Source organism: Puma concolor, chromosome E1 (genome assembly GCF_028749965.1).
Source record: "Puma concolor isolate L17-30 chromosome E1, mPumCon1.1.hap2, whole genome shotgun sequence".
Classification (NCBI taxonomy): Eukaryota; Metazoa; Chordata; class Mammalia; order Carnivora; family Felidae; genus Puma; species Puma concolor.
In genome coordinates this window covers 1,006,835-1,028,947 of record NC_141680.1, presented here as the reverse complement: position 1 = coordinate 1,028,947, position 22,113 = coordinate 1,006,835, and the positions used below count along the sequence as shown (strand labels likewise).

At 58.4% G+C, this 22,113-nt stretch overlaps 2 protein-coding genes across 7 annotated transcripts in view; one reads left to right on the top strand and one right to left on the bottom strand.

Moving 5' to 3' along the window:
• The window catches only part of TEKT1 (tektin 1), a 46,371-nt gene that overhangs the window by 8,589 nt on the left and 15,669 nt on the right, over positions 1 to 22,113 (bottom strand). The window lies entirely within an intron of this gene.
• On the top strand, positions 10,630 to 15,634 carry FBXO39 (F-box protein 39). Of its 6 annotated transcripts, none has more exons than XM_086685643.1 (5): positions 10,630 to 10,724; positions 11,486 to 11,643; positions 13,051 to 14,157; positions 14,979 to 15,155; positions 15,338 to 15,634. In XM_086685643.1, exons 3-5 carry the CDS (start codon positions 13,132 to 13,134, stop codon positions 15,464 to 15,466), a joined length of 1,332 nt encoding a protein of 443 aa, XP_086541769.1. In that variant the 5' UTR covers positions 10,630 to 10,724; positions 11,486 to 11,643; positions 13,051 to 13,131; the 3' UTR covers positions 15,467 to 15,634. The 6 variants fall into 6 exon arrangements, with proteins under 6 accessions (XP_086541769.1, XP_086541772.1, XP_086541770.1 ...); XM_086685644.1 differs by having other exon boundaries at positions 10,640 to 10,732; XM_086685645.1 differs by lacking the exon at positions 10,630 to 10,724 and adding an exon at positions 10,746 to 10,856.

The window sequence follows — 22,113 nt, the reverse complement described above, 5'->3', positions numbered from 1 at the left end:
CTCAGGGCCCCGGGAAAATGCCCGTCTGGGGACAAGGAGAGGCGTGTCTGCTGGGGGGGGAGGCCGGGGAGGGTGCAGCAGGTGCTGTCACCAGTGTGTGAAGAGAGACCTCAGACAGACGAAGGGCAGGAGAGTACCGGGGACCAGGGCACACACGGAGTCCTGGAGCCGTGGCTTCTCGCCAGGGGCCTAATGACAAGGTTCCCCTCCTGCGCCTGCCGGCCGAGCAGGAGCCAGGAGGGCACCCCCGGACTCCGCTGCCCATCGGGGCCCCGGGGTCAGCCCCAAACACAAACACCGAGATTCCAGGGCTTGAATTCCATCCAGAGACCGGTCATTTCGTGCAATTGCATGCGGTCTGAAAAAGAAACTCCCACCCCCACACACTGCCCTCCGGCAGACAGCAGCCTCCACCATCGCGTCTCGCGGGGCCCGGGTCCATTCTGACCACAGGATCCTCCCAAAGGCACCACCGAGGGGCAGGCGCAATCACACCGTGTAATTTCCGTCTGGGAAGCGAAATGCCTCTGCCGTTACATCATTCCCCTTAGCGTAGCGGTCCCGGAAGAATAACGCCCGACATGGTTCTCGAGGCCGACGACTGAAGTCTTCCTGTTGTGATTTTCCCTCCTGCCTCCCGTGGCCCCAGACCCCCCTCACACACAGTCTCTCACTTGCCCTCAAGTCCACGCGCGGAGGCGAGCGCTGTTATCCCGCTACCTGGTCCAGCCCACTGCCCCCGTGCCCTCCTCCCCGCGGAAGGGGACATCTGCACGACTCAGGTCAGGGGCAGGGCTCCCGTGGCAGCCCGGACCCCTCCCGTCCCACGGCTGGACAGCCGCCAAGCGGGCGGCCACAGTGGCCTGGAGAGGAGTCCTAAGCTCACGCGGGGCGTTTTGCATCTAGTGTTTTACGGGACGAGGTTGGGGAGGCTTGGTGGCCAGCCAGGGCCGGCTGGCTGAACGATGAAGTCATGCGAGCCCGCGGACCCGCTCACGTCGTGGTGGGAATGGGGACAGGCTTCGGTGCCAGCCAGAACGCGCCCACTCACCCGCTCAGCGGTGGCTCTGCAGCGGGCCCGGCGGTCAGAAAGAATTCTTGCTTTGTCTGTAATATTCTAATTTTTTTTCAGTGGAAGCATGTTGGTGCGTTAGTGACATAGTCATGAGTTATGTTTAAAATCAAAGGACCACGGCCGTCCTGCTGCTTGGAGAGCCCTCGGGGTCTGGGAGGGGCTTCTAACTTCCGCTCTAGTTGACTCAGATGCGCACCCTTCACACCCGTTCAGGCCGGCCAGCGCCCGACCTCCCGCCACAGGCACCTGGGCACCACACGCGGGTCCCTCTGGCGGAAGGCGACCAATCAGAAAGCCGCACGGGAGAGGCCTTGACTCTCCAATCGCTCGTGCAGACAGACCAGCAGCTAACTACAGCCGGGGCAAAGGAGGGCGGCCCCGACCAGTGGTAACATAGGAGTCGTCCGCAGGGGAAGGGGGGGAGCGGGGCGGGACAGTCTGGAAAGAGGAAGCATCTTGGAAGAAAAGTAGGATGTGGACGAGAAAGCTCGGGGTCACTTCCAGTTCACCCCTCTCCCACCGGGAGGCCTCACCACGTGCCCCCTTTTGGGTCTCAGCCACCCCTCCGTCCCGGGGGTCCCCACGGGAGACAGGACACCCTGTGACGTCTCATTTTTTTCATTACGGTCAATACTCACCAGAGCTCCAGGAGACGGACAAGGGGGGGCAGCAAAGGTCGTCGGGATCGAGGAAGGAACCGGGAGGCTGACCCGGGTCTCTCCTGGCCCGGCGCCCCCTGCCCACGTGTCCAACAAGGCGGGCTGTGACTTGCTCGGGCGCCCAAGTCCTGGAGTCGCACCAACCTTGTTTGAACCCAGCTCCGACACTCGCCGTGTGACCTTGGGCAAATTACATAACCTCCCTGTGCCTCCGTTTCTAGAGCTGCAAAATGGGGCTGTTAACGCTTACACCAGACCAGCTGGGCGACGAAACGAGACAGTGCCTGCAAGATGCTTGGCATAAGCCTGGAGAGCCCACCACGGGGTCTCTGGTTCGGTGCCTGAATTTAAGAGGAAGGCAGGAGACCGGAGTCTGATCCGGGCCTTTCCCTCAGTACGCTGGTTCGCAGCCCTCCGTTAGCACGGCTGCTCCGGGCTGGGGAAGGCTCTGAGACCCCAGGGGTACGCACTAGGAGGGTACGCACTGTCACCCCCTTCTCTTCCAGGTGAAGCTTACCGGCACCTGGGGGGGGGGGGGCTGCCCCGCACGCTCGCCCACGGCATCCCGGCCCCCCGGCCCCCTGCCCCAGCCTCACTCCTGGGGCCGGGTCCCCTCCGTCTGACGAGTTCATCCAGGGCCAGGGTGGTGACGGGGACCTCTGCCCTCTGCCCCTCTCTCCTCTGCAGCAACGCAGCCCAACTTTCTTCTACGAGCTCCAGGTGTCTGTCCCCACCCTGTGCACCTGCACCTCCAGACATGTCAGCGAGCTCATCCGCTCCCGTCTTCTTCTTGCTCTGATGGAAAGGCCAGAGGCCAAGGCTCAGCTCGGAGCCCCGGCCCTGGGACTCAGAGCCAGCCTTCCCTCCTACACCCGCGGCACACCGCATCCCCGCACCTTAGAATCCCCCGGGACCTCTCTCAGCCTCCACAGCCCGGGCCACATGCCAGACCAGGGATGTCACACTCTCTGGGGTCGGGCGCATCAGTGGTTTTCTGCAGGTTCGCCGAGCGATGCCCCCCCCCCCCCCCCCCGGTGTGGACAAGATTGGGAGGTCATGCCCTTGCATCCAGCGCCGAGAGACCCGAGCCCGGCTGACCAAGGGCGGTCGGTCATTAGTACCCAGCGGTGCCCCCCAGAGAACCCTGTTTGATTCCAGATGAGGGAGAACGTCTGCAAGTTGTAGCAAAAAGCTGCCATTGGAAGTTACGCATGCAAGCTCCCCGAGGCCGAAATAAACGACAGTGTTTCCACAGATACGCGGCCGGCCACGTTCAACCCTCTCCAAGGCTCAGGAACGTTCAACCCTCTCCAAGGCTCAGGAATTTCCTAATCGTGTTTACAAACCATAAAAGGTGAGTATAAATTGTGAAGCTAATTACACACGGGCTTGACTTTTTATGAATCAAATTCTGGGGAACAGAAAAATTCCCTGAACGTTTTTAACATGAAGCACCTAGTATCGAAATGTTTCTAACAGAGTTGCAATTATCTGCAAATTCTTTAAGTTCCCGCTGAGCCATGAGATGTGCTGCCCCCACGTTTTGATTTGTCTAACTGCCCGCACCTCCTTCCTGTGGAAAGACCACAAGTAGTGCGCAAAGAAATGTCTTCTATTCAGTTGATTCAACTATGCACGTGTGACGTCTGTTGCCTGTAACAGAACTTGATTTCTCTGAATCTCAAATCTTTGGGCCACTCAGCCTTGTCCGTTAGGAATTGTCGGGCTGTGGATGCCCCCCAAAATGCTGACCGTTCCTCGGGAAAAGGAACACGCACTCGAAGGCAGCTTTGCGCACAATTTCTGGGAGCACCTGCCCTAAACCCCCCCCCCCAGGTCCCCAGTGGAGTCCAACAAAACAAGAGGCCCCAAAAGCTAAGTGCACTCTCAGGATTTGAACCCAGACCTCCCGGCCCTGCAGCCGTCCTGGGGGAGACCAGCCCAGGCCACTCTGCCAGGGTTCAGGGTCTGAATCTGCTGCCTGTGGACACACGCCTGCTACCTCGCCCCTCCGTGCACGGTTTGTCTGAAGCCGGGATGATGACCTTCCCTGTTGTCTCTAGGCTCATCAGCGATCGTGTTTGCTCTACAGATGCACCTCGGGGACACCGTGGTTCCACGTGGACCATCCCGATAAAGGTGGCGTTGCAATAGAGGGAGTCACGTGAATTTTCCGGTTTCCCACCATGCATATGAGTTACATTCACACCACTCTGGAGTCTATAAAGTGTGCAATAGCATCATGTCTCAATTTTGAGGCACAAGTAAAAATACTTTATTGCTAAAACATGCTAGCCATCCTCTGAGCGATTAGCGCGTCCTGATCACTGCAGATCCCATCCCATCGCCAACATCATAGCGAAAAGTTTGAAATATTACCAGAATCACCGAAAGGTGACCCAGAGACAGGAAGTGAGCAAACGCCGTTGCACCAACAGCATGGACAGACGAGCTCCCCGCCCGGCGGCCACAGCCCTTCACTTGGCCGAGAGCGCGGTGTCCACGAGGCATGCCTGTCGGGATTCAGAAGCGAGGGAAGAGCCTCCCGGGGAGGCGGCCTGCTGGCGTCCTCCATCGCCAAGCTGCTAAGTGACGTGGCTCCAAGCCCCACATCTTGGCATGCACCACCCTGCGCCCCTGGTCCCCAACGTCCCCTGGGGACGTTGTGGCTTGGTCCCCAGTAGGACCTGCCTCATCATCTTCTGTTCCTCGTGAGAGTCTGTCAGCCTGTGAGCTCCTGGCCCTGTCTGCCCTCAAGGACGCTGACAAAGAAGGGGACTCCGTAGAGGCCACTGGCGGGATCGACAGGCGGGCAGGGAGCACTCACGGGCACCTCCTCAGCATTGGCGTTTCCCGGCCACTCTCCTCGTTGGCAAGACGGAGCACTTTTCCTCTGGGGAAGTTTAGCAAGGCTTCTCTCCGAGGATCTTGCCTCCTTGCTTATCCTCTCCTAACCCTTCGACTCAGAGAGCTAGAGAGCACCGCGACTAAGGAGACCCGAGGCCGACCTAGGTCCTTCCCTGCTAAAACATACACAAAATTCACCGAGTTATGTGACCACCACCACTGCCTATTCCAGAACATTTTCATCACCCCAAAGAGGAACCCCCTACTCCTTGGCCGCGCCCCACCCCCTCCGTCCCCAGCCCCTGACAGCCACGCATCCACTTTCTGTCTCTGGATTTGCCTGTTCTGGATGCTTCGTACGAACAGAACCGTAGAATATGTGGACTTGCGGCTTCTTTCGCGGAGAAGGTTTTCAAGGTCCACCCGCATCGTGGCACCTCTCAGTACGGCATCCGTCCTATGGCCTTTGTGCAGCCACCCCTCACGCTCCATCCGTCCGCTGACAGGCGTTTGGAGCTTCTGCCTCGTGGTGCTGGCTTTTCGAGGTGTGGCCCGTGGACCAGCATCAGGATCACCGGGGAGCCTGTGAGAACTGCAGGATCGCAGGCCTCCCCCCTCCCCCCAGAAATGCCCCTCCACAAGATCCCCAGTGTTCCCAGCTTGGGGAGCCCCAGCCACGCGGGTCCTGGGCTCAGCGGTGCACGGACTCGCCAGTGTACCTGTTCCCCTCACCGCTGGGGCCTTCTCCATCCCGTACGTGGTCTTGCGTTGGAATCGGGAGATACTTGGTGAGCCGGGGAACAAGACGTGGCGGAGGCCTCCCCTTCAAACTGGCGACCAGAGGTTCCCACACACCAACTTGGGGCTGGAGGTCCGCGATTTCAGCTCCGCTCTGCCATTTGCTGGCCGCACAGCTTCCCGGAGGCTCCCTCTTGAGGTCAAGGGGGCTGTCTAGTGCTTCCCAAGGAACCCGTGGGCACTCACCACGGATGTGCCACCAGACCAGCATCCACACGCACACAGAGGCGCTTTTCTACGCCATCGGTCAACTGCCAACATATCATGTAATGTACTTAATACTGTGGCCACTTAAACGCCACTACCTCCTTAATGCTACCCTCGCCCCACACGCAAATACTCTGCTTTCCAACCTTTTGGACTGTTTCTTCTGGTATTTATCTCTATACTTCTCAAGCACCTTCTTATGCTGCTGTTTTTTTGCTTTCAATTTTAGGTATTATCGATTAATCCATAAGGATGTAGGGATACGGATTTCTCTCTCTTACACCACCGATCCTATACACACTGCCAGGCTTCTCTCTCTCCACTCTCCCATGCTGGTTAAATCAGCATTCAACGTTAAATTACTATGACCATGTAAATACTATAAATGATGACACCACACAAATTATGATTATATCTACTTTCTTCCATAACTTTTTGTTTTTCCTGGAGTTGACTATTGCTCCAATTTTTCATTTTCTTCTCTTCGTAGGTAACTATAAATCATTCCTAGAATTTTCTACTGGATTAGAAAGATTTCTCCTTGGCATAATCAAACACAGTAGTCTTCTGTCCATTTCATTTTGGGGGCATGTGTTCCCCAGACCTGATGAATAGCTATCATTCTGGGAATTTCTTCCACCCTCTCCAGTGTCGAGTTCTGTTCCCAAATTTCAGGTTCAGGTCATTCTCTTTCTTGTTTTGCCCCTTCTTTGCTAGAGCATATCCTCAAAGAGTTTCTTAAGAAAGAAGGCACAGAAAGCTAATTTTTGAGACCCTATTATGTCTGAAAAGGATAGCTTGGATGGCAATAGAGTCCCTCTACTACCTTAAGCCTTTTAGAGGTATTACAAAAATTTTCAAACAAATATGAAAGTAGAGAGCTAATATGATACAATATTCATCACTCAGATACATCAATTGTCTTAATCCTTTCCAATCAGCTTATTTTACAGTCTGTCTCCTACAGTTCTATTTTCTCAAGTTTCCAGAGAACAGCCCTGCTCTTGCCTGTGCCTCTGACTCTCACTCAAGGAAGAGTGTTTCCTTGTGAGTCTGAACCCTGAGCCTCCATTCAGTGGGACTCTACCTGGAAGAATGACCTAGTTTGAGCTGATGTACCTTCCAGAGGGATTTTTCTGATTGCTTCAGCCAGACTTCCCAATTTTTATGTTAATTCTTATGATGGGCGTCCCGGACCACGAGGCTAATGTAAGTCTGAACCCCAAGTACACGAATGGCGTGCGCCCGTGATTCTGAGGTTTCAGGAGTGTGAGTGTTTCTTCCCCACGCTCAGATCCCAGCTCAGTGTAGACGAGCTGGCATGCCACGTTCCCCTTCCACTGAACTGGTTCTTCTCTCTTAGCCACAAGTGTAGCCTCTGGGCTCCCAGCTCCACGCAGGGGAAGGGGAAGCTTACTTCCAGCCCCCCACCCCCACCAACTTTGTGTGGACAGGACTTCTCTCTCGTCCAAGCCCTTATTATGACATGGGGACCCACGTCTCCTCCGTAAGTGCATGTGCTTAAAAGGTCAGGCCTTCATTCCTGGGACGTGGACCTTTAAAGTTTCCTTCTTTTAAAGTCAGCTGTTGGCTTAAATGTTTGCCACGTCTCACCAGGCATTTCTACATGCACGTAGCGGGAGCTTTGGGGTTATCTAGTTTATCGTGTTGTCCGACTGTTAAAGCCAAAGCCATTGTTGTAGTTCACCGCATCACTCACAACTGCAGGGTAAGTGTGGGATCCCAGAGTCTGTGAGACATTTTCTCTGCACCCCTCCCAAGTCAAAGCACTGAGGATCCAACCTCCAAGGCAGAGAAAGGCGTCTGTCCAGAGATGGAGAACAGGGAGTCTCTTCCTCTTTCTGAAAATTCAACCAAGCAAGCGGCAAGGGGAACAAGCAAAACGGCGAGCCCGCCTTTGCGGTGTGAGCACGGCCCGTGTCCGCCCGCAGAAGACCGTGGGAGCAGCCTGGCACAGCCCGAGCGCAGTTCTCAGTGTGACCCTGAATCAACACCAGGCCCTGCCTCTGTTCTCTCCTTACCTGGCCGTGAACTATCTGGACCGTGTTTTAAAAGCCCCCAAGAGCTGCCGGATGTTTGCAGACACGGCCGCCAGCCCTTCTCCAGGCCCCTTCTCCGCGTGCCCAAGTGGAGTCTCTCAGAGCACCCGATACCTGCTTCGTCGCGTGAGCTCCCGGAGACCGGGCCGCCTTCGAAGGCTGAGCCGGATCTCTGAGCGTGTGCCTCCGGCTCCGAGCCCGGGGACGGACGCCGCGAGCACTGCACGCGTGCTGAGGGAGGGAACGAAGCGGAGGGCGCCGGGCCGGCTCTCGTGGTGGAGCGGGCAGCAGAGGCCCAGAGAGCCAAGTCCTGGGTGGGATCCAAGCTGTCGCGGCTTGCCTCCAGCAGATCGGGGTTTGAGGCCGCTGAGTTTTTACATCCTAAATTATTTCCTAGTAATAATAAGAGTTGGCATTGGAGCTACTGGACCATCGTGTGAACGTGGTTCAACAGGAAGCTCTTTATAAATGGTTAATCAGCCAAGGAAGCTAGACGGAGCCGACGGGGAGCTTCCCTGGGATTATACGAGGAAAGGGAGGCAGGGCCCAGCGTGGAATCCACGTGGACGGAGTTCCGAAGCTTACACACCGGAGGCCTCATTTAAAAGACAAAAGCAGCAGTGACCACAAGCTTTCATTATCGGATGTTTTTCAAAACACAGAAGTACGAGATGTGGTGGTAACCGGCTGATATAATGTCACACACGAGGGGAAAGCTGACAACCTCCCCTCCCCGCCCCGGGGCCCTAGGACACCCACACCGGCAGTCTGGTCAGTATGCTCTGAACACTTTCCCTTCGCTCATGCAAACCCGGACAAGTTCACGTGGGGCTTAAATTGTTTCTCATTCCCCATATATTATCTCACTATACTCATTCCTCTGACGTTTGCCTTTTTTTTCTTCATATATGACACACGCTCCTTACAAAAAAAAAAAAAAAAAAAAGACCTAAACGTTCCTTTCTAACTTCTTTAGCTACTTCTACGAGCACACGAGGGCACCATTTTGCAAAGGCGGCGAGCTCCACAGCTGGTGGGGGTACTGGGGCCGCACACCCTGGCCACCCACGATCCGCGTTTTCTTTCCACGCTTTCCCCCACCCCTACCCACCCCTACGTCACGGGGTTGCCAGATCCAGCAAGTAAAAATGCATTACTTGGGACAGAAACAGTTACAGAATAATTGCATGGGACGCAGTTATACTAGAAAAATGTGGCCCTGAAACTCAAATTTCACGGGGAACCCTACATCTCATCTGGCAACCCGATTATATAAACACGCACACTGGGAGTCCCACTATAAACACTGCTTTGTCCCTCTGACCCCAAACACCCAAGGACATGTCTCCAGGCCAGATGATGCGGCTCTTCTCTCTTAACAGCCACATAAGAGGGCACAGTGTGGCTTCCCTAGTCTGTCCCTTCTGTCCCAAGCCCCCAGAAGGTTCCTCCGTGTCTCCTCGGTGCCACCTGCAGCTCAGGGTTTGTGCTTTGGGGACCGGGGACAGCAGCACGGAGACATAGCCCAGGAACTGGCTTTTGCACTTTAAACACACCAGGTTTTCTATACGCATTTCTTCAGGAGAAATGCTGGCGGCCGGCTTCACGGAAAGGAAACCGAATGAGAACCTCCCGCTAACCTGGAACAGAAAAGGTGCACAGATGGAGAAGACTGCGTTTTACACCGTCTTCCTGCGCGCCCCCCCCCCCCTTTGGCAGTCTTTCCCTGTGAAAAGGGAAGGATTTTCTTCTTGGGTTTTTTCCTCTTACAAGAAAAGGTTTAACTATTTTCCTTCGAACGGAGATACTGGTTTGCCAGCAGCCGCAGAGAAACCAGGAGAGAGGCCCCCGGCTCTTGGGCCTGGGAGTCCCAGGTGTCAGGCACGTGGATGGGACATCCGGGCTGTAGTCTGGGCACCTGGGGAACCCAGGCTTGTCTCTGGAGACTGAAAATACCCTTTCCTGTCCACCTTTCCTGAGATTCCTCACTGGTCCTTCCCGGTCAGAGACCCCGCGCTAGGAGCGGGGAGGATGGGAAGGGACAACGCGCAGGGAAAGGCAGAAACGGAAGGAGGCAGGGAGGATGCGGCTGACGGGGGCAGGCCGGGGCTCAGGACGCACACCAGAGCCAGGAGGCTGGTGTCAGAGGCTCACATGCACCCCCCCCCCCCCCCCGCCCGCAATCGTACACCCCCCCCCCTACCTTTTTGCCTGACCTTTAGGGACACCCTAGGGCGGCCAGGGAGGGGAGGGCCATGGAAAGTGGGTGCGTTAGACACCCACTCACGCCTTGTCTTAGGTGAGTCAGATGGACCAAGGCTTTCCGGTGGGAACCACTTCCGAGTTGGGGGAAGGAAAGCGGGGGGGGGGGGGGGGGGGGATGGGGGGAGGGGGGGGGCAGAGCGCAGCGCCTCCTCCCACAGGCCGGGCACCGAGCTCCCGCACAGCCTCTTCCCCATCGCAGAGGGAAGCCCACCCTCAGTCACGCGCACGCAGCCCCCAGACACGCCCGGACCCCGCCCCTACCCTGCGCTCCGCCTCCGACTCTGTGACCCCGGCCCTCTGCCCTCTGGCCCTCCCCAACCCCGAGCCCCATCCACGGCCCAGACCCCGCCCCCACTCCTCCACCCCCCCCCCCACCTCCTCCACCCCGCGACCCGGCCCCCAGTACTCTCTCCGGCCCCCTCCCCGCTGGTGCCTGAACCTACCCCCTTCGTATTCCCGGAGCCCACCCCCCACGGACCCCCAGCCCCGCCCCACGCACCTTTGCGCACGGAACCGCCCTCCCGGGACCCCCGGACCAGGTCCCCCCAGACCCCGGCGCGCGTTCCGGGACACTTGGCGGGGCCGTCCGGCCCCCTGCACGCACCGCGGGGACCCTGGCCACCCCGGGATGGGGCCTCGCGCCCAGGGCACAGCGGAGGCCCGCAGGCCTGGGCGCGTCACAAAGGCTCATCGCCAGCGAGGGCGCGCGTCCCGGAGGCCTGCGCGGAGTCGGCGTCGGAGCGCAGGCGGCGCGGGAGCAGGCGGGCGGCTTGCGGTCCCCGCAGCCCAAACCGGGCGCACGAGCGGGGCGCGGTGAGCGGGTAATGGGGCCCCTGCCGCCTCCTCCTGGAAACAGGCGTCCTCGGGCACCTCCGGGCCGGGCCGTGGGTGACGCGGCTTCCTTAGGTTTCTTCCCGGGCTGGCAGCTCCCCGCCTGGGGGACAGGTCTGTGAGCCCTTGGGGTGGGTTCCGATCCCTTCCCGCCCTCTGCAGGCGTTCGCGGGGAGACTTTCCCAACTTGCAACACCTCTGTTTCCCCACCTGCAAACTGGGTGTGTTCACCGCGCCCAGCAGGGACCTCCCCCAGAAGCGCCTTGGCCTCCACTTACCAGGCGCAAAGCGGTATAGCCTCTGATATGCACCAGGCACCTGCACGGATCAGCTCATTTAATCCTCCCGCCGCTAAGACAGAGGCGCCACTATTATCCCTGGTTTTCAGATGTGGAGACTGAGGCACAGAGAAAATTAACTTGCCTGAGGTCATCCCTAGCAACTGATGGAACCAGGACCCGACCTCTGAGCTCCGCGGCCTGCGGCTGGCGAGGTCGTTTAGGAGGGGAGGATGTGCCCAGTACCCACTGTGGCTTTTGGCTTTCCCAGCCCGCGGATCGGTTCTGCCCACACCACCCCGTGGTTCCGTGTCTGAGAGCTCCTGCGCGCAGTGACTGCTAGGGCAAAGGGTTTTGCTCAGCTCTGGGAGTGGCTTGGCCTCTCTCACGCGCCTAGCTCCAAGCAAAGCGCTGGGGACCCAGTTCTGTGAACAAAGAGATGACCCTCTCTCTTCCTTTGTTCAGTGTGCAAGTGCGACTCACAAGAATGAGGCCGTCCCTGGTCTCAAGGGGTGTGTGAGTCCCGCGGGAGACAGGCTGGGACGAGGATCGTGGTCAGGGACGGACACGGGCGAGAGGGGAACCCTGGGCGGGGCCAGGCCGCTGCCAAATCCCGCGTGCAGGTCTGCCTGGATCCGGAGGTGGGGGAGGGCGCCGGGCCCCAGAGGACGGTTGCACGCGGATCCTAGATGCAGCCGGGGACAGGCATGGAGAGCAAGTGAACGACGTTCACGAGCTCACGCGCAGACACACGTCCGTCCCTCATTGAGAAATGTGATTAACGTGTCCCTCGGCTCCTGAGGGCTGTGTGACCACAGGCAGGTGCCCTCACCCCTCTGGGGCTCAGTTTCCATCTGTAAAGACATACTTCCCAGAGCTCCTCCAGCCCTGTGGTTTCGTGAGCCGTGAGGATAATCTCGGGCCACTTGGTAAAGTAGCCAGCAGAAGCGTTCTGGGGCCACAGGGCCACAAGCTTGAAGAGCGGGGCCTCTGGGAGAGACAGGGAAAGGGAAAGAGGAGAAGTTTCAGGCCAGGGAAACGTGGAAATCAAACCGTCAGGAAAACTTCAGCAGATGGCTCCTGTAGAAAGTCCCAGGGCCCAGCACCCCAGATGGGCGGTGGCCGGGCCCTCCCGGGGCCTCCCTAGCTTCGCAGAGGTCTCGCCTGCAGCCCGGCTGCCAGGTCGTCCCCACTTCTACGTTCCCAGTCACCGTGTCCTGCAAAGAACGCATAAACCCACGCATCCCCGCGGTCCCGCTGCCCTAGCCCCAGGCTCGGAGCCCAAAGTCTGCTCTGGCCATTCATCCTCCCCCTCCCTGGAGGGTCCTTTCTAACATCAGACTGACAACACCTGTGGGCGCAGGATCCTTGGCCCTTGCCCGGCCCCAGCGGCCTCATGGGAGGCTCTCCGCCCGTGACCCTTGATGTGCCGCTAACCCTTTGAATGCAAACACCCACATCGGCAATTCGGTGCCAAGCTGCCAGGGTCCCCATCCCCAGAAGGGGACCCGGCATGTCGGAATTCCAGTCTTGGCCCCTAGGACGCAGCCTCTGTCTGCATCGCTCCGGGGCCCCTTGACCCGGCACCTCCCCCCTGTTCCGGCTCCAACCCCCGCCCCCACAAGTGAAGTGACAATTTTTAGTTCCCCGCACGTGAACGGATCCCATTCGTTCCCAGTTCGGTGGCTTTGCGCCACGGTGCCCTCTGCCCAGAGTGCGTCCGCTCTCCTCCAGCACCGCCAGGCCGACCTGGCCTGCCTCGCGGCTCCCACGCAGACCGAGAAGGCCCTCCCAGATGCCGCCTCCTCTGAACAGCCCTGTCCCCAGGCTTCTCGCTCCTGGGACTGTGCTGGGCGCGGGTCCCGGTGTGCGTGTGTCCGAGAGACCCCGACGGCCCGGGTCTCTGCGGGCCTTCACGGCGAGGCTCACCCCTCACGGAAGGGCTGCACGTGCGGCCGGGCTGCGAGTTCATTCAAGGGGGTCTGGTTTCTGTTCGGCAGGTCTCGGTGCTTCCTTTTTACTCCCCACAGAAGACGAGCGGTCGCTTTTGTTTCCTCGTTTTTGGAAGCCCCTGCCTACCGCACGGCTGCTCTGGACACCCCGGCTCCTCGATGGACGAAGAAAGCCAAGCCGTCCAGCCCCGAGACCAGAGCTGCTGGGCCGCCCTGCCCGACGTGTGCCTGCGTCGCGTGTTCTGGTGGCTGGGAGACAGGGACAGGTCCCGGGCCGCCCTCGTCTGCAGAAAGTGGAACCAGATGATGTACTCGGCTGACCTCTGGCGGTACAGGACCATCACGTTCAGCGGGAGACCCTCCAGGGTGCACGCGTCCGAGTTCGAGTCAGCTCTTTGGTACGTGAAGAAATTTGGCCGCTATCTGGAGCACCTGGAGATCAAGTTTCTGAACCCTTACAATGCCGTGCTCACCAAGAAGTTCCAGGTCACCATGCGAGGCCTCCTGTCCTGTCTGGGCAAGAACAACAACCGCCTGAAGTCACTGTCCGTGCAGCACCTGGAGCTGGACCGTCCCGTCTGGAGGAACAGCATCCGCGGCTCGCTCATCAAGAGCCTGAGCTTCTTCTTGAAGAAAGCGGGAAGGCAGCTGGATCACCTCAGCCTGAAAGGGGCCAGGCTGACCGTGGAGCAGGGCTGCGCCGTGCTCGGCTCCCTGAGCTGCTCACGGGGCGAGAGCCTGGTGTCCCAGCTCAACATCGAGGACTACTTCAGCCACCACCTGGCCGTCTACAGCAGCCCCCAGTTCAGCAAGACCATGGCCACGTTCCGCAGCCTGGTGTCCCTGACCCTCAACTACAACTGCATCTCGGACGAGCTGCTGGACGGCCTGTGCGAGAACAACGCCAGGACCCTCTGGACCATAAACATCAAGTGCCACGTCCACGACCCCCACGGCCAGGTCATCTGGGGCATGTCCTGGGCCAGGCTGGCCAGGCGCGCCTCCAACCTCAAGGTGAACTTCTTCTTCGAGCGGGTCATGAAGCACGAGCGCCTGGCCCGGGTCCTCCTGCAGGAGATCCCCGTTCGGGGCCTCAGTCTGAGAAGCTGCTACTTCAGCGACCCGGACTGGTCCATGAGGCCCACGCTGACGGATCTCCTGCCCACCTTCCGGCACACGCTGCAGGTAGGGGGGCCGAGGGCCAGGAGGCTCCCCCAGGGCAGAGGCCTCTCCTCTGCTGCCTGCTCCCGGCCGGGCCTGTGCCCACTCAGACCGACGCTCGGGCTATGTTCCCAGACTACGCATCCCCCCCCCCCCCACGCCCCGCCCCTGCCCCGGCGTCACAGCGGGTGACAGCTACTGCTCACCTGTGCACGCGCAGCATGAGGCATTTTTGGGTGGGCTACCCGCCAGGGAAAGCCCTCTGTGCCCTCTCAGAGCCTCTCCAGGTTGAGGGCGGGTCTGAGGCCGCTTCCTCCCAGCACCGGGTCCCAGCAGCACACGGGAGTCTGACTCCAGACCAGACCCACCAAGTCACTGAGGAGCCCAGGGGCGTGCGCGGCCCTCTCCCCTGGCTGCTTCCCCATCTGTAAAATCGGGGTCATTGTGTCCCTCCACGGACCTCCAGGGAGGCTGGGACGATTGAGGTCAACTGATACAAATACCACCACCACCAACGAGGGCCTCTAAGTGCCGATAACTCATTTGAAGCCTGCCTGTTACTGTCCTTCCGTGGGGGGGGTTGGGGGTGTGGCCGTCTGGTGGCCTGGCCGGGAGGCTGAGGGGCTGGGACCAGCGCCTCGGGCTCTGAGCTCCAAATGCCTCTTGCAGATTGGGTGAAATCACCCACACGTCCCCGTCTGTTACCTGCGGCCCTGGGGCCACCGTGGTCGTCTGACCCACAGCCGGGCCGCAGGCATGTTGTGGGAGGACCCAGCCGGTCCCAGCATCTCTGCCCACTGCACCACCCACCCCCCCACCCCATCTCCCCTTCGCTGCCTTTCCAGAAACTGACGTTTGAGTTCAACAACAACCACGAGTCCCTGGACGAGGAACTGTGCTTCCTCGTCTCATCCTGCAGGAAGCTGTTCTACTTCAAAATCTGGGCTTTCCTGGACGTCAGGTTCGTGGAGCGGATCCTGAAGAGCCAGGAGGAAGGGCAGTGTTCCCTACGCACTCTCAAGGTGGGGCCCTGGGTCTGTCTCCGGCGGTACCTGCACGGGAGGGGGCCCAGAGCCCCCTCTCCCCAGCAGCTGGCTTTGGGCTGTGCCCAGCGATGCCTGACCGTGCGCGCCCCAGGCTGGGACCAGCGTGGGGCCGGCCTGGTGCAGTCACGGTGCGTGTGTCGTGTTTCTGTGCTGCGCAGGTGCGAATTTACACGAACAGGTACGAGACCAATGACGAAGACAGGACGCTGCGTGAGATCCACCGGAAGTACAGGAAACTCATCGACTCCGAGCTCAACTACTTCGTCATCGCTTACCCCATGATGTAGGGAGCACTCTCCGAGGGCGTCGGAGCCCCCCACCGGTTCCCACAGAAGGACCCGGAACCCCCCCTCCCACCCCCCCGTGTCCATGTTGCCAGTTCCACCCCATCCGACGCCCCAACAAAGGCTGGGGCCGCTGGTGATGTGCCTTTAAAGTGCTATCTTTACCAACTACCCAGGGCTGGCTTCTCCTTGGTCCCTGGGCGTGGGCTGCATGGCCTGCCTCAGGCGGGAGCTGAGAGCCCGGAGCCACACAGAGCAGTGCCTCGCCCGACTCCTAGAACACCTAGAACACCTCGGGGGGCAAACAGAACCACGCTTTCCCCCGACTGGCCAATTCGGAAAAGCCTGGTGTCCCTGGTGACCGCAGGAGCCCCAGCACCAGCTCAGCTCTGGGTTGGAAATGCACGCCCTCTGGGAGGTGGGGAAATTCCCGCTTGTAAGTTTTTTTTAACTTTTATTTATTTTTGAGAGAGAGAGAGAGTGCGCGTGTGAGCAGGGGAGGGGCAGAGAGGGAGACACAGAATCTGAAGCAGGCTCCAGGCTCTGAGCTGTCAGCATGGAGCCTGATGTGGGGCTCCAACTCACGAACCCGAGAACATGACCTGAGCCCAAGTCCAGTGCTTAACCGACGGAGCCACCCAGGTGCCCCCAAACTCCCGCTTTTAAATGCAGCCGCTCAGAACTGGGCCCACCTCCCCTGACCCCTGCACAGTGATCCCACGCCAGCGGTGCTGTGGCCGTCACTCCCACTTACAAAGAATTGTAATGTTCTGGGGACACATCCCTAATTCGGTGTTAAGTGAGAAGGCCAGGACACAAAGCTGCATGTTTGGTGGGATATCAATCATGTAAAGTGTGTAGGGGGGCGTTTTGAAAGCAGAGAAGAGCTACCCCAGAAATGTTAACAGCGTCCCTGGGTGACGGGATTATACGTGGTTTTTGTTTTCCTTTTTATGCTTTACCCCACTTCTCAAACTTTCTACAAGGGCTGTGTGTTATTTTTAGAATGAAGAGGGGTGGTCTCCTGTGTTTTAAATAGGAAGTGATTACAAATCCTTGGGCCCAGGCCCCAGACATGTATTAATCCTGGTCTTTTGAGATTTTTGTGCATATATTTGCATATAGGGTTTTTTCCCCAATAGACCTCAATTAATAAAATTTCAGAATACCTTCGACAAGGGTCTCATTGCAGACTTGATTTGCGTAGCCTTCTGTGTGCTCTGTCCGCATCTGTGCAGCTGCCCAGGCCTCTGTTAGAGTTCCTGTGGATCCAGTATTTTTGAGGTCCCAGCACCTCCGTGGCCACGGCCCCAGGAACCACCCTGCAGCTGCTGGGTCCACGTGGCTCCTGTCTCACTAGCATTCAGGATAGACCAACACAGGCGAGGGGGTAGGTCCCCCTGTTGGGGCACCAGAGGGGCCCTGGGAGCCACAAGGGCACAGCCAGCTCAGTGAGGAGAGCCTCGGCTAGAATGCAGACCACCTGTAAGAATGACTGGCTGGTTGACTGATTGGCTATTTGGTTGATTGGCTGGCTGATTAACTGGCTGGTTGACTGACTGATTGTCTGGTTGGTTGACTGATTGGCTACTTGGTTGACTGATTGGCTGGTTGATCGACCGATTGGCTGGTTGATCGACTGATTGGCTGGTTGGTTGACTGACTGGCTGGTTGATTGGCTGGCTGGCTGGTTGGTTGACTGATCATCTAGTTGGTTGACTGACTGGCTGGTTGGTTGACTGGCTCGTTGATTGACTGATTGGCTGGTTGATCGACTGATTGGCTGGTTGGTTGACTGACTGGCTGGTTGGTTGATTGACTGATTGGCTATTTGGTTGATTGGCTGGCTGATTAAGTGGCTGGTTGATTGATCGTCTGGTTGGTTGACTGACTGGCTGGTTGGTTGGCTGGTTGATTGACTGGCTGGATGGTTGGTTGACTGATCATCTGGTTGGTTGACTGGCTGGTTGGTTGACTGGCTGGTTGGTTGACTGATTGTCTGGTTGGTTGACTGATTGGCTGCTTGGTTGACTGATGGCTGGTTGACTGACTAATGACTTCTCGGCATGGACCAGTTTTGGACAGCTTGCTTTCATCTCCAAACATGGAATCTGAGTGTAGAGGAGTCTCATACAGAAAACACATTAACACATTTTGTGGACACGTTTTCCAAAGAAGTGTGGGCTCAGTTTACAGTCCAGACAATCTTAAGTCTGGCTCAATAGTTAACCTGGGTTTCTCATCCCTGCCTCTGCCATCTGTTTAGACATCACACGCCATGCAGCCTCTGGAAAACTCCAGAGAGAATGAGTGAAAACACATGTAACATCTTGGTGGTGGTGTTAAAATAGTTTGACCCATGGGTCCCCTGACGACAGTCTGAAGGACACCGGGACTTCCTTGGCCACACAGACATTCCCATTCCCCATGGAGCTGAGGCAGGACCCCCAGCTGAGAGTAGGGGAGCCCCGGGGAAACACAGAGCACACGCGGTCTGTAACCCGCATGCTCAGGGCCCAGGGGTGGATGAAGATGGCCACAGGGTTGTGACCTCCGTGGGCCATGGCCGCGTGTCCCCGCCTGTCCCCTCTGGCCAGGGCACGGGAGCCTCGCCCGGCTGTGGGTGCAGCAGAGGAAGCCCTGGCGACCGTGATGGGGGCCAAATCCTCCAAATTTCTAAATGCGTGAGGAAAGCAAGACCGCGGTCCCCTGAGGCGCTAGACCACCACCCACAGGCAAGGCGACAACAAAAACGCAGGCTTTGTTTCTGAGAAGACTGAGTGAGGGGCCTTCAGCTCTGTGGGCAGGAGGGCCCTGATACCTGTGACCTCCGTCCCCTCGGGCCATTGACTGTGTGACCTTGAGTTCTGTACCTGGTTCAGACATGCTGAGCTCCCCAGCATGCAAATAAAGCTGGGACGGGGTCCAGGAGGCTGCATGGAACTGGGAAGGGCCACGTCTGTCGCCTGGACCCAGAGTTGGCCATGGGCCGTGAGGGATTTAATATGTGCATGATAGAACACAGACTCAGAAGAAGAGGTGGCTATCCCGGGGCCACACGGTCAATTAGTGGCAGAGCTGACACCAGAGTCCCTGACTGAAATGCAGGACACTTTCTACCCCCCACCCCCATACAGTGGGAGGCGTCCCCAGACGGGGCGGAGTGCTCAGTGTGTGTGTGCGAGGTGTGGGTCACGGTTTCCTTGAATCCATGTAACAGCCCTGGCAGGTGGACACCATCCTCCCTCCTTCAGAGATCAGGAAACAGGGACTTAAGAGTAACCTGCCCGAGGTCAGGGGTGCCTGGGTGGCGCAGTTGGTTAAGCGTCTGACTTCAGCCAGGTCACGATCTCGCGGTCCGTGAGTTCGAGCCCCGCGTCAGGCTCTGGGCTGATGGCTCAGAGCCTGGAGCCTGTTTCCGGTTCTGTGTCTCCCTCCCTCTCTGCCCCTCCCCCGTTCATGCTCTGTCTCTCTCTGTCCCAAAAATAAATAAACGTTGAAAAAAAAAAAAATTAAAAAAAAAGGGGCGCCTGGGTGGCCCAATCGGTTAAGCGTCTGACTTCAGCCGGGTCACGATCTCGCGGTCCGTGGGTTCGAGCTCCGCGTCGGGCTCTGGGCTGATGGCTCGGAGCCTGGAGCCTGTTTCCGATGCTGTGTCTCCCTCTCTCTCTGCCCCTCCCCCGTTCATGCTCTGTCTCTCTCTGTCCCAAAAATAAATAAAAAAACGTTGAAAAAAAAATTAAAAAAAAAAAGAAGTAAGAGTCAGCAGAAATAGCAGACATCAGAATTTGACCTGTGTATTTACATGTTAGAATTATTGGGAAAATACAAAATAACTAAACCTAATACGTTTAAATAAAGAGAAGATAATTTTAAAATATGAATGAGAAGGGGCGCCTGGGTGGCCCGATCAGTCAAGCGTCCGACTTCAGCCGGGTCACGATCTCGCGGTCCGTGAGTTCGAGCCCCACATCAGGCTCTGGGCTGATGGCTCAGAGCCTGGAGCCTGCTTCCGGTTCTGTGTCTCCCTCTCTCTCTGCCCCTCCCCCGTTCATGCTCTGTCTCTCTCTGTCCCAAAAATAAATAAACGTGGAAAAAAAAAAAAATTAAGAGTAACCTGCCCGAGGTCACTCGCTCAGGAAGTGCCAGAAGCAGGAGCGTCAACGCCAACCGGAACTTAGAGCCTCTCCCTTCATTCTGGCCAACTGCCTCCCACGCAAGGACATGTGGAGCCCCTGCGACTCCGGAGCACGGGAGCGTCGGACGAATCAGAGAAACTTCCGTTTTACTATGTGTAGCTGAGAAATGCTGCCGTGGAAGATGGAGTTCTCAAGAACCAAGGTTTATTTTTGTTTTTTTTTAATGTTTATTTATTTTTGAGAGGGAGAGGAAGAGAGAGAAAGAGTCACAGAATCCGAAGCAGTCTCTGAGATGTCAGCACAGAGCCCCGACGCGGGGCTCGAACCCATGAACCGTGAGATCGTGACCTGAGCCGAAGTCAGACACTTAACCGACCAAGCCACCCAGGCACCCCGAGAACTAAGGGTTGTTTTTTTTTTTTTTTTTTTTGAGTAAAATTGAAAGATAGGAATACGTCTTCATGACGTTAGGATGACATGTCACTGTTCCAGAAAAAGTGTCGCCAACTATAACCTGATGGAAGCGATTTCTGTAGACACAGAATAACCCCTCTCCAGTGGACACTTGCCCCTTCACACTTCCGGCCACCCCAGAGGAGGCACCTTGCAGGCTGAAGTCGCAGAGTCCTGCGTGTTCACCGGCTGAGCGTCACACGTGGTGAGAGATTCGCGCGGCTTCCCTGGCTGGCGCTCGGGTGATGGACCTGATTCCCACTCCTCTGCATCTGCCCGAGTTCAGGCTGGAGACAGACCGGCTCGCTGCGCGCTGACCGCCTGAGAGCGAGATCGCGAGGAGGCGCCCTCCCCCTCTGTTTGCACAACCAGTGGTTTCAGAGCGACTCGTTTTGCTCGTGCTGTCTTCCTGAGTACCGAGACCCCACCCTTTTTAAGCATCGGGAACAGGCGCCAGTGACACGGACACCGGGAGCAGTGGATGGAACCACCCCATCGAGTCCTCTCCGACCACACGCCGGTTTACTGGTCGGGATTCACTACTCCCAGTTTACCCGTGGGCACTCTGGGAGCCGGGGACCTGTGGGGACCAGGCAGGTGACGGGGCTGACCTGAGCCAGGTGGTGACCTCAAGGAACCACGGAGCCGCTCAGAGCTGTTTTCACAAGAAAGGGTTTCCCGCTGAGTCCTCCCACCTGCTGACCACACGCCCTGGGATCATCCCAAGTCTGCACAGACACCCCCTGCCTCTCACCTGGGAAGGGGCTCCGGACCCTTCCCAGCCAGACCAGAGGAGCTCCCGGGGGCGTCCCCAGGGCAGAGAGGAGGGGGTCCCTCCTCATCACCCGGCAGGAGACATGCAGCCCCTGGGCAGGCAGGTCATGGCGCAGGTCGGCACGAAGCAGACGCCCTCAGCCTCAGAGAGGTTAGGGACACCCCTTGCCGGCCGCACAGACGCTCCGGGCCAAGGAACGCTTAGATGCTAAACCCCGAGGGAGTCGGGCCCGCGTCTGACACTGTTCAAGACATCGCATCTGGAGCTGGGCAGCCAGATTCAGGGAACATCAGAGACGGGAAGGCCCTGGGCTGTCTGGCCGACTGTCACCTTGCAGGGGGCCCTAAGAGGAGGCGGGGCTCGGCTGGCCATGTGGGAACTAGAATCCAGGTGCTGACCCTGGGCGCGGGGGCTCCGCCCTCCTGGCCAGTGCGCCCCCCCCACCCCCCGCACCACCGAGTCAAGTGTGAGCACCGAGCGTGGCAGCGGCTCCGAGCAAGGCGCCTGGACGTGAGCCCCGCACTTGCGAGGTGGCCCTTTGACGTCAGAATGAGGGCGGGTGGCCAGTCCCCGCAGCCACCACGAGGGAAGAGAGGTCATACCTCACCGCGCCTGAGCCGTGAGCACAGCTGTGCAGAAGCGACGCGGGTGTGAGGGCAGGGGGGCTGTCACCGCGGCTCACGCGGCCGCGCGGCGCCCCCCCCCCCCCGCCCCGAGGCGGGCAGTGGGGGGGCCTCGGCCCCCCTGCGTCTCCAGAGCTGCCTACTCGTCCAGACACAGGCTTGAATCTGCGGCAGAAACGGGGAACGTTTTTCCTTTCTCCTTTACTGTTACTTGAGTCTGAAAAAATGATTATCCGTTGGTCTGGAGACCGTCACTAAACTCACACCCTCCGTCTGCATCCATGGGAGGAAGGAGGCTGGGAACCCCTCCCTGAGCCCGGGGGCTGAAGGAGGCGCCCTCTATCTCCCTGGGTGGCGACCTGAGACCACAGCCTGCCCTGCCTGACAGCCGGCTCTGCAACAGACGCGCCCACTAATGACCCCTCCGGCCGGTGAACCAGAGGCGTCCTCCCCACCCCTCCCCTGCCCCCGAACCGCACGACCCCACGCGGCAGCAGGCGGGCCCCTCAAGCCCCAGTACTCAGCCGACTTTCTAGGAGCTGAGGCCCCTCCGTCCTCTTGGGTCTCCCAGCAGAAAGGGGCTCAGAGAGACGCCTGCAGGTGCGGGTAGATCCAGGGCCTCTGCTCTCATCTGCTCTCTGGGAGGCTTGAATAGTGGGT